Below are 18,563 nucleotides of genomic sequence, written 5' to 3' on the forward strand. Positions count from 1 at the left end.
GCAAGTTTTTCTTATGCTGTGGCTGGTAGAGACCTACCTGCATGTTACCTGAGTGCTTGGTACTCAGGGCTATTAGCTTGAAACAGTCAAATAAAAGACAGTTGGATTGAATGAAGCACAGAAGTTTATGGGTTCCTAGAATTCCTAGAATCTAAAACCCTCGAGATGATCCACTCATGACAAAATGGAGATGGTTATCCAGAGTGACTTCAGCCACTTGCCCGAAGTCATGTCACTATCTGGAAGCACACAATAATGAAGATTTAGGTTTCTCTTTTTCTTTAGTTTTGGGTGGCAATAAGACACAGCAGGCCTGTGAGGGGTCAAGCAAAGCCTGGGAAATAAGAAAGAATACAGACCAAAGCCAAAACTAGTAGTGACAGACGAGCAGAATACAATGATAGACATGGGCCCCAAAGTCCACCGGGTTGGGGGTGAGGGTGAGACAGTAAGTCTAGACTCTCAGCAGAGGATCTCAGGGCAGAATGAAATTTCAACCAGAGCCCATGACCTTCTGAGGTAGTGACTTCTCAGGTCCCACCCACCACCACCAGCTCTTAGAGTGAAGTCAAATGCAAGCCAGAGATGGCTTTGGATCTGAGGAAAAACAAAAAGGAAGGGCAAGGAAGAGGTGGTATGTGAAATTTCACACCTCCTTTCCTATATGGAAACCTCTTTCGCCTATTGGGAAACTAGGTCATTGTGGAAGGAACACCCTAAGTGGCTTCCTACTGAAAGGAACTTTAATACCAGTAAGAACTTAGTTGGAGTAGAAAGTGGGACTCAACATTCCCTGTCAAAATGGAACTTTTGCTGTTGTTTGGTGTGTTGCGGCGGTGGCGGCAGCAGCTGTGTGTGTGTGTGTGTGTGTGTGTGTGTGTGTATGTGTTGAAACAGGATCTCACTATGTAGCCCTGGTCTAGCTGGAACTCACTATACAGATCAGGCTGGCCTTGAACTTGTAGAGATCTGCCCACCTCTGACTCCACCTCCCAAGTTCTGAGATTACAGGCCCAAAAGGGACACTCATGCAGCTTTCTCAAATGTCCTTTAATAAGAAAAGCTTGAGAATGAAAGCAAACTCCCCCAAGGGTGGCAGTGCATAATGGACATGTTATGGCAGCAGCTGGCAGAAAGTGGAGTTCACACACTCCAGTGAATGAGAATCACGATGCCGATGGAGATACTCACACATCTTACTTCTCTGCCAAGTAGAATATCCTTTTAAAGCATCCATATTTGCATTCATTAAAATCCTCTCATTATTTTCCTGTGCCCTCCTTTTTTCTTTAATTCACCATCTTTCTAAGGGAAATTTTCAAATCGGGGAACGTCAATGGTGAATGTGTTATTACATTCCTATCTAGCACGTAACTAACACAACAATATTTGATATAGAAAGCGAACTTCAAGGAATTCAAGTAAAATTTATTATATGAAACAGAACACAAAACTTAGAAAAGCAGCCCACAACTGTTCTTTGTTCATTAGTTGGTTTTTTAAAATAAACCTTATTATTCAAAAAACTTGCAATTAAATAATAACATAACACCAAATTAGCCAGACCCGAAGTCTACACAGCTAGACTAGGCATTCAGAATGGGAGCGGTGAAGCTTCGTGCTACATTTTACTTTCACTATCAGACACGCTTTATGCACTTATCCACCTCCCCAAACAAAAAGCCTGTGACAGAGGCAAGTGAACGATCAGCTTTACATCCTGTGTCCAGATTCATGTCCATTCCCTGTATTCAGTCCTTCCCACCCCCTTGTATTTAGCACTTCTGATGGTATACTGCAAAGAGAAGAAACTGTCCCAACTTCTCATCCTGAATGGCACGTCAGTGACAGCTCTCAGCACTTGGAGAGTTGGTAGGCCACCAGACAATAAAGAGTTTGAATTTCTTTCCTTTTGTATACTACGTCACTCTAGTGAGCTAAAAAAAAAAAAAAAAAAAAAAGTGTAGAAAATGACTAGCAAATGACTGCTGGCTAGACTGTTTTGTACATAGGAAGTAAGATAATGGTAGTTTGGGATGAAATCTTCAGAAAGGGACCTTTCTTCATATATGTATTGTTTTGTGAGAATGCAAATAGTTTCCTTGTTTGGGGATGCTGCTGAAAAGCATTACTGCATCTGGGATGTGTAATTTTTTAAGTCCCCCCCCCCTTAGTATACTCCCTTTCCTCTGGCTTTTTCAAGAGTGTCCTGCAGACAGCCTGAGGAAGGGTAGAACGACCTGGAACCCAGAGTGAAGAGGCCGAGTTCCAAGCTCAGTTCCTTTTTCCATGGTACCTCACTGGTCGGGTCCCATACCTCTCTGGGCTCAGCTTCCTCATCGATGTGTAGCAGGAAAGAAAGATAGGTGCTCCGATCTAATGTCACAACTTCTCGTTTTAAATCTAGTGATCTGAGATTCATGTCATGGTTACAGAATGTGACAGATAAAACGTGTGTAAGTTTCAAGGAAATATTGTAAAGAGCTTGTGCAGGAGTCTGGGTTCGAGCTGCTCCTTCCAAATACTGTAGCTGTAAATTAAATAAAATGCAAATATAGGGTAGATCTAGTTCAATATACTTTTAACAGGGCAGGAATTTCCAGTTAGACAAGATTGGGTGGACTTAGATTTAGGATGAAGTTAAAAGTGCATTGGGTGAAAATTAATAATACATTCAAGCCTTTTGCATAGAATACAATATTTTTAATATTAATGCTCTTAAACTATGAACTAGGCTTTTATTAATTATATTCCACTAAGCAGTGGAATATATGCACATGTCTCATATGTCAGCAGTTTTTAGTACTGCTAATAACCTGAAATAGAGGCCACAGAAACCAGAGCCAGCTCTTTGCTGATCATCTAGATTTTATTTCATGTGCTTTCCTTATTAACAGAGCAAAAGCTGGTGTGTCTATCATGTCACCAAACACAAAGATAAAGCAATTTGTTTCTTTCTCGAATTTTCCATGACACATAATTAATATTCATATTGGCAAAAGGAATTTTAATCACTTAAAATGCTTTATGACCCATCAAAAATGATGTCATACTCAGTCTGGAGTGCATTTTATTGTACAGGATTACAAGCCTTTAACTAATAACTTAAGGCAGCTTAGTTATAGTCTTCACCGACATGAACTCACTCCTTCTCCGTACCTTGGTGATCTAGGGGGTAACAGGCTCGAGGAGAGGAATGAGAGCGCACTGGATCAAAACAGCACACCCTCCTGTCTTTCTGCAATTCATGTAGGAATGTACAAGTCAGAGGGGGAGAGGGACAAGACGGACTCGGACTCAGAGCAGAGTGTGGGAACATAGACAGCAGAGGGCGGGGATGTTTTGTATCACATCTTCTTTCTCTGTAGAGCCCTGAGCGGACGCTTCTCATTTGATAGCGTGGAGACTTCTCGGCCACCCAGGGTCTGAAGCCAGCAGCTTCACCATTTAAATACTATTTCCAAAGACTCTAGACATATTCACCTGTTTACTCTGTTTTTGTTGTTTGGTTAGGTTTGGTTTTTCGAGACAAGGTTTCTTTGCCTAGCCCTGGCTCTCCAGGAACTTGTTGTGTACCCAGGCTGGCCCCAAACTAAGAGATCTGCCTGCCTCTGCCTCCCAACTGCTGGCATTAAAATGTGTGCCACCACCACCCAGTGCTCATTTTCTTAACTGTTATAGAGCTACAGAAACACAAAAGCTGAATTGTAAGTCCAAATTTGTTTGCCTCTGTTGACAACTTTGTGGTCACATAAACCAGGTGGTGCAGTCCAAGCACAGCTTCCAGATTCGGGTGTCACCTGAGTTTGAATCCCCATTCTAATACTTAAGAGCTGTGTGCTTGAAGCTATGTAAATGTTACATTTGATTTCTCATCTGCAGAATATAGTTATTAATGGTATCTATTTCACAAGTTGAAAGAATACTGATGAGCAGATGTACAGGAAGGGCTTAGAAATATTGGGCTCATAGCGATTGCTATAAAAAGTATTCACTTACTTTGTAGTCAACTGGTATTTGTTATGCCAAATACCTAAGCTGTTTTTTCTGTTCAGAGAACACTAATTTTCCCGCCTGTGCTGGCTTGAATGAGAATGGTCCCCACAGGCTTATAGACTTGAATGTTTGCTTCCCAGTTGGTAGACTACTGAGGAAGGATTAGGCGGCGTGGCCTTGTTGGAGGTGTCACTCAGGGTTGGCTCTGAGGTTTCATATATTTTGGAAGTTAGAGGGCTGATTTCTAAAGTACATAAAGAACTCAAGAAACCAGACATCAACCAACCAAATAATTCAACTAAAAAATGGCGTACAGATCTAAATAGAATTCTTAACAGAAGAATCTCCAATGGAAGAGAAACACTTAAGGAGATGTGTTGCTAGAGTTTTCCTGCCTGGCCCACAGTCAGGACAAATCTCTCTCACCCGCCAGTCCCACAGCCACTCAGACCCAACCAAATAAACACAGAGACTTATATTGCTTACAAACTGTATGGCCGTGGCAGGCTTCTTGCTAACTGTTCTTACAGCTTAAATTAATCCATTTCTATAAATCTATACCTTGCCACGTGGCTTGTGGCTTACCGGTACTTTACATCTTCCTTGTCCTGATGGCGGCTGGCAGTGTCTCCCTCTCAGCCTTCCACTTCCCAGAATTCTTCTCCTTGTCCCGCCTATACTTCCTGCCTAGCCAATGGCCAATCAGTGATTTATTTACTGACCAATCAGCAACACACTTGACATACAGACCATCCCATAGCAGAGATGTTTAACATCCTTAGCCAATCAGAGAAATACAAATCAAAATGACTCTGAGATTCCATCTTAAGCCTGTCAGAATAGTGGCAAGGATGGGGAGCAAGGGGAACACTCCTCCATTGCTGGTGGGAGTGCAAACTTGTAAATCAGTGTGGCACTTCCTCAGAAAACTGGGAATCAATCTACCACAAGACCCAGCTATACCACTCTTGGGCATATACCCAAAGGATGCTCAAGCATACCACAAGGACACTTGCTCAAAGTTATGTTCATAGCAGCTTTATTTGTAATAGCCAGAGCCTGGAAACAACCTAGATGTTCCTCAACTGAGGAATGGATAAAGGAAATGTGTTACATTTACACAATAGAGCATTATTCAGCTATTAAAAAACAATGACATCATGAAATTTGCAGGCAAAGGGATGGAACTAAAAATTAAAAAAAAATGATCCTGAGTGAAGTAACTCAGACTGAGAAAGACAACATGGTATATACTCACTCATAAGTGGATATTAACCATAAAATAAAAGGATAACTATGCTACAATCCATGGACCCAGAAAGACTAGGTAACAAGGAGGGATCATGATGGGGGATGCATGGATCTCCCTGGAAAAAGGAAATAGGAGAGATTTCACGAGTGGACTTGGGGCAGGTAGGGCTGTGAATTTGAGGAATCAGGTTGGGAAGGATGAAGGGGGAGGGTACTGAATGAGACTACTGGAAAGGGGGGGGCATTTCGAGGTCAGGAAAAAACCTGATGCTAGGGAATCTCCCAAGATGACCCCAGCTAAGACTCCTAGGAATAGCAGATGCACAGCCTGAACTGTCCATCTCGTGTAACCAGATTGGTACCTAGGCCAATTGTCATCAGAGAGGCTTCATCCAGCAACTGATGGAAACAGATGCAGAAGAGGGAGAGGAAGGATTGTAGGAACCAGAGGGGTTAAGGACACAAGAAAACCCACAGAATCAACTAACCTGGGCTCACTGGAGCTCAGAGTCTGAGCCAACAACCAGGGAGCTTGCATGGGACTGACCTAAGTAATCTGCATATATGTTATAGTTGTATAGCTTGGTCTTCTTATGGGACTCCTAACAGTGGGAACAGGGGCTGTCTCTGACTCTTGTACGCGCCTTTGGGACCCTAGGTCACCTTGGCCAGCCTTAATACATGGGGAGGTGCTTAGTGCATCTAATGCTGCTGCTGTCACAGCCCAAGGACCGTAACCTCTCAATGGAGATTCACATCAGTGACTCTAGTTCCCTAGCCTTCAGCCTTAGACTGCTACTATGTTACTGGTCTCCCTTTTTCTGGGGCTTCAAGTTTCATGGATTGAGGAGCTACTGAGTTCTTGGCATTTCCGGTATGCACACAGCTCTTGAAGGAGTACTCCATCTCTAATCATGTAAGTCAACCGAGCAAACCTCCTTTTATAATTATGTAATGTATTGTTTTTATCCTTCTAAGGGACCAAAATGTAGTTATTGTTATTAACCTCTTACTGAGTTTAACTTAACAAAGATTAATGAATTTCTATGGATATATATTTCATTTAAAATTTTTTAAGTTGTGTGCATGCATGCAGGCACACATGCCATGACACAGACAGAAGTAAGTAACAATTTTGGGGGTCAGTTCCCTCCTGATATGTGAGTCATGGGGATTAAACCTGAGTTATCAGGCTTGGAGGCAGATACATGTACTCAAGTTATCTCATCAATTTTTGCTTTAGTTTTTAAAGGGCATGTTTTACTTTATCAATTTCCCTCTAAGATTTTAATGAAAATAATTACAGATACACACCTGTGAAGGAGGAAACCATTTCCCTTCAGTCCTCATATAGTCATACTGAAGAGATGGTTACAAAGTGGTTCACAAGAGAAAACTGATCAAGTTTATTAACATGTGCATGCACACAGGGCAGGAGAACCCAAACAAAAAACTCCAAACAGGCTTAGAACTCACGTTTACACAGCATCTTCAACAGAGAACAGTTGGATTTTACAGACGTGACAGACAGACGGCAGGTTGGCTTTTGTCTTCCGCAGATGGGGAATTATGGAGACTAAATTTACGGGCATAAGTTAATGAAGCAAGCTTGTCCATTTCCGGTGTCATGTCTGAAGTATTAATAGCTCTCTTTAGCAGTTAACTTCCATCTTTCTTTGTGGGTATGAGGCCAGACACCTTTATCATTTTAGGTCCTGTGCTTAGGAAAACTGAGTGCAGCAGTTTTCCAACTCTGTTGCTATTTAACTTTTTTAACTCAAAAGTGTTATATCAAAGGGGCATGTTTTGGAATGATGTACTCTAGTTTCCTTCATACCACACAAAACCACTGAAGAACCACAGAGGGGCAAGAGGTGAACATTATTTTAGGATATATACAATAACAAAGTAGAACAAACTGTCATCTATTATTTCTACATCAGTTATAAACCGTAGCTATAAAAGCTTTCCGAACATTAGCAAGAAACGCTGAAAAATTGTTGGTCTTCCTGACTTTCTCCTGAAATTCTGCTAGGCACTCAAGATGAGGCGAGCAGTCAGACACTGGAAGAAAAGAGAAGATGCTTTAAATGAGGGCTCTCTGCACGTGTGTAGAAGTGTTTCCAACATAGGCTTTAAGCTGCTCTGAGCGACAATTACACTTTACTGAAATGCTTTGAGCATAAACTAATACACTTGAATTTTATAGTTATCTTTTAGCCCTTTTCTTTGCTTAATCCCTAAGTATTCAAAGTCAGTACTACAGTCCCACCTTAAATCTAAGCATGGAATCCAAGAGACTGAGAGCTGAGTGACACCAAGTGCTCTTTCCACCGTCTCTCGCATATACATTTTAACTATTAGAAGTCATTTTCTGTGTAAAACTGTAGTCTGACTTTTAAGTTTCTTGCCACAATATGAAAAAAAGCACAATTTTCAATGACAATCCTTTTTTTCTTTTTCCTTTCTTTTTTGGAGACAAGGTCTCACTATATAACTGTGGCTGGCCTGGAACTCTATGTAGACCATACACTCACAGAGATCCATCTGCTTCTACCTCTTACGTGCTGGGATTGAAGGCAAGAGCAAACACATCCAGCCTCAATGCCAATTCTTAGTAATTTATGATTTTTGAAAGAAATATCTAAGACTTTTACAAGTACAATGGAAGTCAGTAGGAAACATGGTTACTGTTCCAAGAGTGGTAGTTACAGAGTCCACTAACTAAAAGAGACAAAAGTCACAAGTTACAATGATCCTCATGTCAGCTGCACACACTGGTAGAACAGAGCAAATCTCCAGTGAGAGTTGCCAAGGAATGATCCCGTCTTTCAACATCAATCATCTCCTTTGTTCAGGAGGAAGAACTTGACCACATTAGCTTTCTGGCTTTGGTAGAGTTTGCTTGGAGAGGACCACAACTAAGAAACAGAGTACTTAGTTCAAAATGTATTCTGTGAGTATCATTTTAATACACTATCAAACATTCTGAGTGTCTTTAAGTTTTCTTTACTATGGATATGATACCTGACAAAAGCAACTTACAAGAGAGAGGCCTTATTCCAGCCCTCAGTTCAAAGGTCAATCAAGCATGGGGAAGTCAAGGCAGCAAAAGCTGGAAGCAGCTGGTTGGTCCCCTGGCGATCAGGAAGTGGAGAGCAATGCACACATGCTCAGCTCCCTTTCTCTATTTCTCCAGCTCAGGTTCCCAGCCAGGAAACGGCATCACTTACCATAGGGTCCTCCTGCCTCAGTTAACACAGTCACGATAATGACTCACAGCAGGAGGGTAACTCTAGACTCTGTCAGGTGGACAATTCACACTAACCATCACCAACAGACTATGTACTAATACACAACTTAGAGAAAATTGGAAACTAGGGAACAGGTTTTGGGGTTTGCTCTTTGACAGTTGGTACTCATTTGATTAAAAGACAATTACTAAAGAGAAAATCCTCAAATAGTTTGTGAATGATGATTCTCAAAATCTGAATCCTATAGGATGACAGTGAATCACCAGGGCCTCAGAGCCAAGCAGCACCCTGGGTACTATCTATCCCCTAGCTATACAAGCTATAAAATGATATCACAGGTGAGAATCATTTTTATGAACGCCAACAAATTAAAGTGTATTAATATAAAGGACTAGAAGAATTAAAAAGGTACAAACATACTTCTACCTGCTTAGTGTTCACATTGTTAGCAATCACATACATTCCCTATGAATTAAAGGCTCTCTGACCTGCTGCAGAACCAGTAACTAACCCACACTGTGAATGTGTGGGACTTTTCAGGATGAAACAGCCTTTAAAAACATTTTGAGAAAAGTAAATTACCACATTTTGATTATTTTACACAAAGTGACAATGACTAAACTATTCATACTACCACTCACAGTGTTAAAGTTCTCTGCAAAGATCATCAAATTTACCTATGAAATACAATGAACTTTGGTCTCAAGAGTTTTCAGTCCCCATGACACTGTGTCATTCTGGAGAGGTGTTACTTTTTAGGGCCCCTAAATAAATCTACATGGCCAAACTACTCTCATACCCTTTAGCGAACGGTACCTCAAGAAGAAACGCTGAAAAGGAAACAGCATGTGCAAACACTACTTTCCTTATTTTATAATATTATGAGTCAAATGACAGTGAGGGCAGTGATCCTAAACACAAGTAAGACATACCTTCATAATCCCTAGCTTCATTTAGGCTCAGGGAAAACATATATGGGCTCTCGGGATTCTTGGGGTCAATACTAGTGAATATAAATTGCAGTTTATCACCTGAAGAAAGAGAGTAAACCATTTAATATGAGAATACTTAGAATACCAAGGCTCTCGGTGGAGATACATACACACACACACACACACACACACACACACACACACACACACAGCCCAGACATAAAAAGGAATGAACTTCTCATACACAACTACAGTATGGACAAACCTTGGAACTACAATGCTAAGAGGCAGAAGAACAAATACTGCACAATTCAACTCTATAAAATAGCTAGAACAGATAAGATAAATTCCCAGAAACAAAAAATTAAAGGTTACTGAGAGCTTTTAAAAAATTTATGTTTGGGATGATAAAAAATATAGAAATCCATAGCGGTTGGTGATGGTCATACAACACTTTAGATGTAATTAATGTATGAATTATAGATGGTTAAAACAGCTTAGTTTTACATTATATGTATCTTACTACAATAAAACCCATAATGTTAAATGAATTCATTTTACATTTTTCTAGTTATTTTATGATCAAAAAAACCAAACCAAAACAAAACAAAAAACCCTGAAATGCTGCCAAAGAAGTAAATTCCTGGCTGCCACAACATATAAATTCACACACATTTTAGTTCTTCTATAGCATAAAAAGTTAAGCAATCTTATTTAAAATTCTTAGTTATAAAAGGAATCTTCAGAAACTTAGGAAAGACTTATCTTACATCCAACTTCAAAATGAAGTAACTGTCAGTACACCAGATTTAGACTGTTAATAGTACTGGGAAGGATGTGCATGCCAAGGGAAGATTTGGTAATACTCTCAGTTAAACAAAACGAAGGGTTTAATTTGGGGTTTTCTCTGCCCGAGTACACAGAAGAGGGCACTTCTCTTAGAGTCTCCAATAGGCAAAGAGTACTTCTGTGACCATTTGTGAGTTGGTACCTCCCCCTGCCAGGCCACCAAGCAATCTATCCTTCTGCAGTGGATAGCAGTTTTCAGCCTTTTATTTCCTTCACGTCTGATCCTCTCTTCTTAAAGACAGCCGGCTGTTGTCATCCATTCCTCTGGTCAACTGATCTGCCTGACCAGCTTTCACAGGTCAGGGAAACACTTTACATATACCAGTTTATGATAAAGAGTGCTACTTGGTTCCAAACACACACTGAGCCCTTCCTGCCATCATAAACACACAATAACAATCAATAAACAGCTAAGGGGGAAGGATGGTGTGGAGATGGCTCAGCAGGGAAGGGCACTTGCCACTAAGCCTGGTGACCTGAATTCAATCCCCAGAACCCAGGAAGAACTGATTCTGCCGCGCTGTTCTGACCGCCAAAGAGTGCAATAGCACACACGCACTCACACAAATGGCACACATGTACACACACAACAAATGACTTCAAAAATGCAATAAAGACATAAAATATAAAAACTTAGCTATCTTAGATATGCACAAGTACAGGAAATATACATAGGATTCACAACTAACTGGTTCGGTATCCACTACATGTCTTAAAATATATTCCTCATGAATTATGGAAGGTCAGTACATACACTGAGTCCCCTCGGTGACTCATCAAGCCTGATGGTGACCTTGGGAAGCCCCCAAATATTACCCATTATAACCAATTAACATATATGTATATAATAGCTATAAAAATATTCATGTGCTTTTTAACAGAGTAAATCCCCTCTGAGAAAGGATCCTCCCAAGTGACAAAGAATATGCACTATTTCTAAAGCTAGAAAAATAATTCAATTGCTCATAGCAATCCGATTGATAAAAGATAGAATAAATCATACTACATTAATAGAAGGAGGAATTACACCAGCATTCACAAATCACCATTCTTAAGGCACTGGAGATGATATAAATGCCAGTGAAAACCAAGACATATTTGTATGGTTTTGTTGTTGTTGTTTTGACATGTCAAACTACTTTCATTAGAATCCTAGATAAATGAAACAATACTTATATTTAGATGATTAAAAATGGCCTATTTTCTAGAAACCTAACTTTGTCTTTACTACTTTAGCTGAAAATACTTCTTAGATTCTTTTCTTCTCTAGACACCCCCTTTTCTATTCATCTATATACCAGCTACAGCAAAAAACTTACCATGAATCTTTCTAATTTCTAGTCCAAGGCAGTCTCTATACATGTCCGCTGACTTCTGCAGCCGTTTCAATCTCTCTTCATTAGCTTTGTTAGCAGTAGAAATGGCTACGATTTAAAAAGCATTTAGATATCTCAGGTAACTCTCAGTTTAAGGCTTATCGAATTAATTTTAAGAAACTTGAAAACTACTAAAAAACTATGCCAGGCATATCCATCTGTTTATATTTATTCCGTTTCTAACTAACAAATAACAAAAGGGGTATCTGTTCAAGACGAAAGAAAAAAGATTGCTTGAGATACAGAAATCAGGCCAGGGACTTGTATAACTAGCCTAAAAAAAAAGTTTCATTATTATTATTATTGTTGTTGTTGTTGTTTGCTAGCTAGACAAATAAATGCTAATTGCTTCATGGGAAAAATATTTTACTCTAGGCATAACTGCTTCCCATGAGAATTCAGCCTTATTTCATGCTGGTTTACAATTATTTTAAAGTTAACAAGTAGGTCTAACTAATAGATGGCAGATGAGAAGTATAAGTGCACAATTTAGTCTTGGATGAGAACTCTGTAAAAGAAAGCACTAACCAAACTGCTATTTCCAAGAGATCTGAAGAGTTTGTAGGCCAGTAAATTTCCTTTCTCAATAAAGCATTTATTTGAATATGAAAGTTTTTACAGAAAGGGCCTTTGTAGTATGAGTGTTTATAAACCAGACAGAGATTAAGAACCTTTTTTAGCCTTTCAGTTTTACACACACACACACACCCCACATGGATTTTCATTCTTTTTACCTCCTATTACCCTGTCTCATCTTTCTCCTTCTGAAACCCTGCTTCTTCCCAACAGGGCCCTCCCCCCATCCCCCACTTTCACGTCCTGTGTTTGCGACTTGCTGAGTTTAAGAGAGTTTCCTGCAGGAGCAAGGGTTGAGTTATCAGCAGTTACACCACTGAGACAGCCAACCCTGTCAACAGTCCTTTGAGGGCGGGGTCTCCCCAGCCAACACTGTCAACAGTCCTTTGAGGGCAGGGTCTCCACAGCCAACACTGTCAACAGTCCTTTGAGGGCGGGGTCTCCCCAGCCAACACTGTCAACAGTCCTTTGAGGGCGGGGTCTCCCCAGCCAACACTGTCAACAGTTCTTTGAGGGCGGGGTCTCACGGGCTCTTCTTCCTCTCATATGTTGACTGACCCAGCTTACACAGGTAACCACAGCTGCTGGGAATTCATGAGCGCCCTGGCTATGTCATGTCCAAGGACGATGTTTCACAGCACTCCTCCAAGCTCTGGGTCTTACACTCTTTGTGATGCTCCCTGAGCCTTGGCAGGAGGAGGGTGTGTGTGATTAAACAACCCTTTTAGGGACAAGTACTGTAGCCACATAGTCTCTGTACTCTCACCAGTTGTGAGTCTGCGCACTAACTGCCTGGCAGAGATTTTATGGGCCGTTTGTTGAATCCTTTTAAGTCCTTCAAAGGATTCTTCAACACAGGTACAGCATGGTGATGCATGCCTATAATCCCAGCACTCAGGAGGTGGAAGCAGGAGGAGATGTTCAAAGGCATCCTTCATTACAAACTTGAGGCCAGCCCAGACTACATAAAATACTAAATGGCTTTGTCCAATTTCAGTTACAACCAGAGTAATAATGACATGAGGGTTTGGTTGTAACTGAAATTCAACAAAGCCTTTTAAGCAAAACAATCATCTCAAAAAGAAAACCAAGCCCACTTGGTTGACTTGAGTGACACCTAGCAGAGACGCTGGGCTGGCTATGCCCTGAAGTGTTAGCCATTTACTTAGACATGAAGTAGAGCCAGCAAGATGCATACAGCCGTTAACCATCCTGCCTTTGAAATTCAGCCGACTATTTTAAATGTAACTACAAACTCACTTTCCTTCTTCCTAGAATATTCTTCCTTGAGGTCCTGGATATTTGTTGTCAGAACTTCCAATTCCTGCTTCTTGTCTTTTACTTCATCAATCATCTTTAACAGGTTATCTTTCTTTTCTTGAATAAGCTTATTCTGCTTACAGAGCTCTGTAAGAAACAAATGGCATTAAAAATACATATGGCCTACTCTGACCTATAACTAAGAAAAACACAAAAAGCACTGCCTTCCCTAAGATTAATAGATTGTTTTTGGATTTTGTTTTGGGGACAGAGCCTATGTAAACCTAGGCTGGCCTCAGACTCACTATGTAGCAAAGGCTGGCCTCAGACTCATAATCCTTTGGCCTCTATCTCCCTAGTATAAAGAGTACCTTGATTGATAAACATATTGAATGACACAAAAAACATAAATGTTAAAAGAGAATCTGCTTTATTTGTCTTTAAAATAAAAAATGCTTCTAAAATTGAGAAAACCAAATTAATTGACAAAATAGGAAATGAGATCATGACCCCTGCAGTTCCAAATAAGTCTGTAAGTAAAGCCCGCCACAGAAGATAGCCCAACTCTACAAGACAGCTTTTCACAGGACTTTGCAGAAAGAGCTAATTCTAATGCCTTGTAAGTTTTTCTGGAATTTACTAAAGATAGAAGAAAATGGTGATAAGATTGGCAAATCTTACAAAGTTAGCATAATCCTGAAACTAAAACACAGCAGACATTACCATGTCTCCACTCACAGCTAGTTTTATTTAAAAAAACAGTGACAAGACCAAAGAGATGACTTGGGAGGTAATGGTGGTCGCTGCCAAGCCCGTTGAGTTCAATCCCACATGGTGAAAAAGGAACTAATTCCTGTAAATTGTCTGCTTACCTCTGACATGTACCATGGTACGTATACATGTGTATGCACACATGTATACACACACAAACAGTTAAGTAAAAAGGTGTCATAAAGTTTAAACACTAACATATGGGACTTGGGACGTAACTCAGGTGGTAGAGCTCTTGCCTACCATGTAGGAAGCCTTGGATTTGATCCCTAGCACCCCATAAACTGGGTATGATGGTGCACACTTGTAATCCCAGCGCTAGAGGCAGAGGCAGGAGGTCATCCTCCACTACACAGAAAGTTACACATCCACAAATATTTGGGCAGTACAAATCAGTCTTGAAGGCTTGGAAAAAAGAAAAGTTGGGGGCGGGTGGGGAAAGGAACAGGTGTGAATCTGAGAAGAGCTGGGGGAGGGGGTGAGTATGACCCAAACTATTATACAAAACTCTCAAGGAGGGAAAAAAAAATTCGGGGACTTAGAAAGATGGCCCGGTGGTTAAGGGCACTTGTATTCTTGTAGAAGACCTGAATTCAGTTCCTAGGACCAACATGGAGGCTAACAACCATTTGTAACTTTATTTCCAAGGGATTTGATGCACTCTCTGGGCCCACAAGGGCACTGAATGAATGTATTACACACATAATACATGTAACAAATATACCCATACACATAAAACAAAAACAAATACATATATATGTTTATACATATATATAAACATATATATAAACAATCCACTAAAAGCAAATATGGTTAGATACAATGAAGATAAAATATTAGCAAAATGTATCATATAAGCAGGCACTGGGAAAATATGTTATATATAAATTAAGTACCTACTCTTCCTACTGAATTTTTTTAATTGTACTAGGGAATAAACCCAGGCTCTCGAAAATGCTAACGCTCTCAAAAATGCTAACCCAACACTCCATACCCCCAAACTACACCCCCAAGCCCTTTTAAAATTTTTATCCTGTGACAGGGTCTTACTGAGTTGCTCAAACTGGCCTTGAACTTTCAATGCTCCTGTGACAGCCTTCCAAGTAGTATAGGTAGGTGCCTCTGTGCCAACTCTGCCACTATTTCTTAAACTATATAGAGGGGTCCATATTTTTAACATGACAAAAACAAATTATCATCTACAACTAGACAATAATCCACATCAAGAAAACAGTCTCTGTAAAGAAAAAACTACAACTTGTCTCAAACACATAGCTGAGCTGGATTCTAGATAACACTGTGTTCTTCTAAACACTACTAAGGTATCAGAACTTCCCAGAGTCTAGACATTACTGCGGGCTCAGGGGAAGCAAGGGGCAGGCAACAGACCATCTGACAAGAATAACCAGTAAATCCATCTGACAATACACAGGTGAGAATAAGGAGCTGCAACAGACCTTATTAAACTAACAAGGAACGGAACTGCCCTGTAAGACGCAGTGAATAGATACACCTGACCCCAGTGAAGTACTAAAGAACTAATATGCAACTCAGAGAAACAAGGACCCTGGAAGCAATTGTGGTGTATTTAGGAAGTTAGTATGACAAGAAAAATATAAACACAGCAACTAGAGGGTAGATTACGCTCTTTAAGCAGTGCTGGAATCGAAATAAATCCTGAACTTACTAAATACTTAAAAGACAAAAGAAAATCTTATAAAATCAGAAAAATAGCATCTATAGATACAAAATTACAAAATTAACCATGAGGGCAAAAGATCTGATTTAAAAACAGATCAAAGAGAAAGGCTACAAAAGTCAACATACAGGTAAAATAATTCACATTTGACACAAATGAAAATAAAAGTACTGAATGCTATGTTCCTTGCTAAATACCTCATAGCTATATAATTTACTCAAGGCTAGGGTACTATTCCAGAAGTCTCTCTTTTTTAAAAAACAAGGGTAAGGAGAGTGTGGCAGTGCCTGTAATCCTAGCACTCAGAAAGGTGAGGCTACAAGACTGAGAAGGAAGACCACAAGTCCTAGGCCAGCCTGGGCTATAAAGAAAGTGATGTCCCATCTCAGCCAACCAAACCACCAAAGAAAACCTCTCACAAAAACCCAGTAAGATAACCTACGTGTCTTAAAGTTGGGAGGACTGAGTTAAAATGTGCGAACGGCTTAGACTATGGGAACTAAGGGTTAGTTATTAAATATTCTGCAACTTATTAAATCACGCTCTTCAGAGCCTATACCCACATGGCATGCACTCCATTATCACTGCAAGTGTTACAATATATTTTAACATTTTAACTATGGCCTCCCTGTCTTTATCTCTACTAAATTCTAAAAGTATACCTTATGCAGTTTCCTTAATCCAGGGCAAGAGCAATCAAATATTCAAAATATTCTTTGACCTTAGATAAACTGTTATTTCTGTTCAACCACTGTGTGTGTGTGTGTGTGTGTATTCACACTGTGTGTTTTGCAAGGGTTTTCCAGTTTAAGTGTTTAAAACATGGTGCCCCTAAACCAAATGTCTCTATGGAAGTTTGAGCCACGGTCCCAGGTTCATAGCTTATGTATAAGGATTCAATAAAAGATACAGATCCCGTATTGAAATATCTGGAGAGCTATAGAAATGAGAGGTGAAGAGTAGTGGTAAAAATATGATTATTAGAACATTAACCAGACCCCAAAGTCCCAAGAAACTCCAGGTTCCTTGGTTGGGATTTCCAATGTGAAAACAAACTTTTTTAAAGGCTGGCCTTTACACATGAGCATACACATACACTGCTTAATTAAAAAGAGACAGAATACATTATACAATGATGCCATTCATATAGCATTCAAATATAATACTGAAAAAATTCGTGGTACTGGAAGGTGTAAAGATATTCAACTTTAAGCTGGTGACGAGACTAAAATTTTCATGAATGTGTGTATGCATGTATGTGAATGTATGAACCCTTACTACACTGTCTTATTTGTATGAAGATTTCACGATAAGGACATTCAATCTAAAAACTGATCTATAGTTTTTCACATACGATTTTGATATTCCAGAAACGTCTCAACCATCCTTTCTTCTTCCTTTAGTTTCAAAGACAGCTTTTCTGCAAGACAAATTACAACAGAAGTTTCAATTCCGCTGAAGTAACAGTAGAAAGTAAGTAAGAACCGCAAAATGAGCAAGCTGGGAATGAAGTGCAGTACCTGAAAGCGCTCTAATGGAGTCCTTGAAGGCATCCCTAAGCCCCAGCACCTGACTAGGATTATCACTGAGGCCGTTTCTGAACTTATCTCCAAATTCATTTATGCTTTTCTCGAAGAGTGCCAGCTCGTCTTCCAACATTGTGCAAGGCACTGCAAAACAGAGCACACATGTAATTGTTACTGACACCAAATAAGCCACATATTCTAACCGAGTATACTACCTGAAATACCTGAGGACCTGTTTAAATAAATTAAAAACAGCAGGGCATGGTGGTGCACACCTTTCGTCCCAGCACTAAAGAGGCAGAAGGCAGGAGGGTATCTGAGTTCAAGGTTAGCCTGGTCAATATAGAGCTCCAGGACAGACCCTGTCTTAAAAAATAAATAAACAACAAAACCCATCAACAGTCCGGTAGTTAGCAACAGGATAACTCCAGCCACTTGGGCTTAACTGTGGTGAAAGAGCATCAGTCTATTCTGAGAGTAGCATGAAGGGAGGTGGGGAAGGGAAAAACAGCATCAAAATATGTCGTAAGACACTTTCAAGTCATTTTTTAACAGGACCTGGTGTCAGTCAACTTCTAAGCATCTAATAGGCAAGCAAGGAGACCCTAAGAAGTTGGGGGACCCACGGTCTCCTTTTTTTTTTTTTTTTTGCACTGGACCCCTTGCGGACGGGGGCGGGGAGGCGGGGACCGGACGGACGATGACGCAACCCGAACCCCGCGGCTAACAGCGGAGGTCCGCGTTCCAGGCGCCGCGGACACACGCCGGCAGGCCCAGGCCCACTTCCCCTCACCGCGCGCCAGCGGCGAGCCCCACAGCCCTTCGGAAAGGCTCCCCGACCTGGGCGGCCAGGAACGCCACCGTCTTCACACCAGACCGGACCGTCCGGCAGGAACCAGCCAGCCGCTCCTCAGCCGCGCAGACTTTCAATTTCAAACTCTGGACCGCTGCTACCCGCCAGTCAACTCGCCTTCTGATTGGCTGGCGGCACAGGCTCCCCTTGCAACAATTGGTTGATATCGACCTGGGGAATTCTCGCGGACAAATATGGAGCAGGGCATTCTGGGGTTCGT

General features: G+C 40.7%; 1 protein-coding gene across 1 annotated transcript; it reads right to left on the bottom strand.

The window, feature by feature from the left end:
* Positions 1-6,629: 6,629 nt before the first annotated feature.
* Positions 6,630-18,464, bottom strand: Spc25 (SPC25 component of NDC80 kinetochore complex). The gene is made up of 7 exons (XM_059259174.1): positions 18,331-18,464; positions 17,485-17,634; positions 17,319-17,384; positions 13,495-13,641; positions 11,602-11,706; positions 9,434-9,532; positions 6,630-7,311 (listed from the first exon to the last, which is right to left on the bottom strand). Exons 2-7 carry the CDS (start codon positions 17,621-17,623, stop codon positions 7,187-7,189), a joined length of 681 nt encoding a protein of 226 aa, XP_059115157.1. The 5' UTR covers positions 17,624-17,634; positions 18,331-18,464; the 3' UTR covers positions 6,630-7,186.
* Between the last annotated feature and the right edge of the window lie 99 nt (positions 18,465-18,563).

This window comes from Peromyscus eremicus, chromosome 4 (assembly GCF_949786415.1).
Source record: "Peromyscus eremicus chromosome 4, PerEre_H2_v1, whole genome shotgun sequence".
Taxonomy (NCBI): domain Eukaryota; kingdom Metazoa; phylum Chordata; class Mammalia; order Rodentia; family Cricetidae; genus Peromyscus; species Peromyscus eremicus.

Excerpts from the sequence above, each read along its gene's own strand:
- Spc25 (XM_059259174.1), bottom strand. The coding sequence starts at position 17,623 with ATGTTGGAAGACGAGCTGGCACTCTTCGAGAAAAGCATAAATGAATTT. Across the intron at positions 9,533-11,601 it reads AGAAATTAGAAAGATTCATG|GTGATAAACTGCAATTTATA; the intron begins GTAAGTTTTTTG and ends CTCTTTCTTCAG. Across the intron at positions 7,312-9,433 it reads TGAAGCTAGGGATTATGAAG|TGTCTGACTGCTCGCCTCAT; the intron begins GTATGTCTTACT and ends CTTTTCTTCCAG.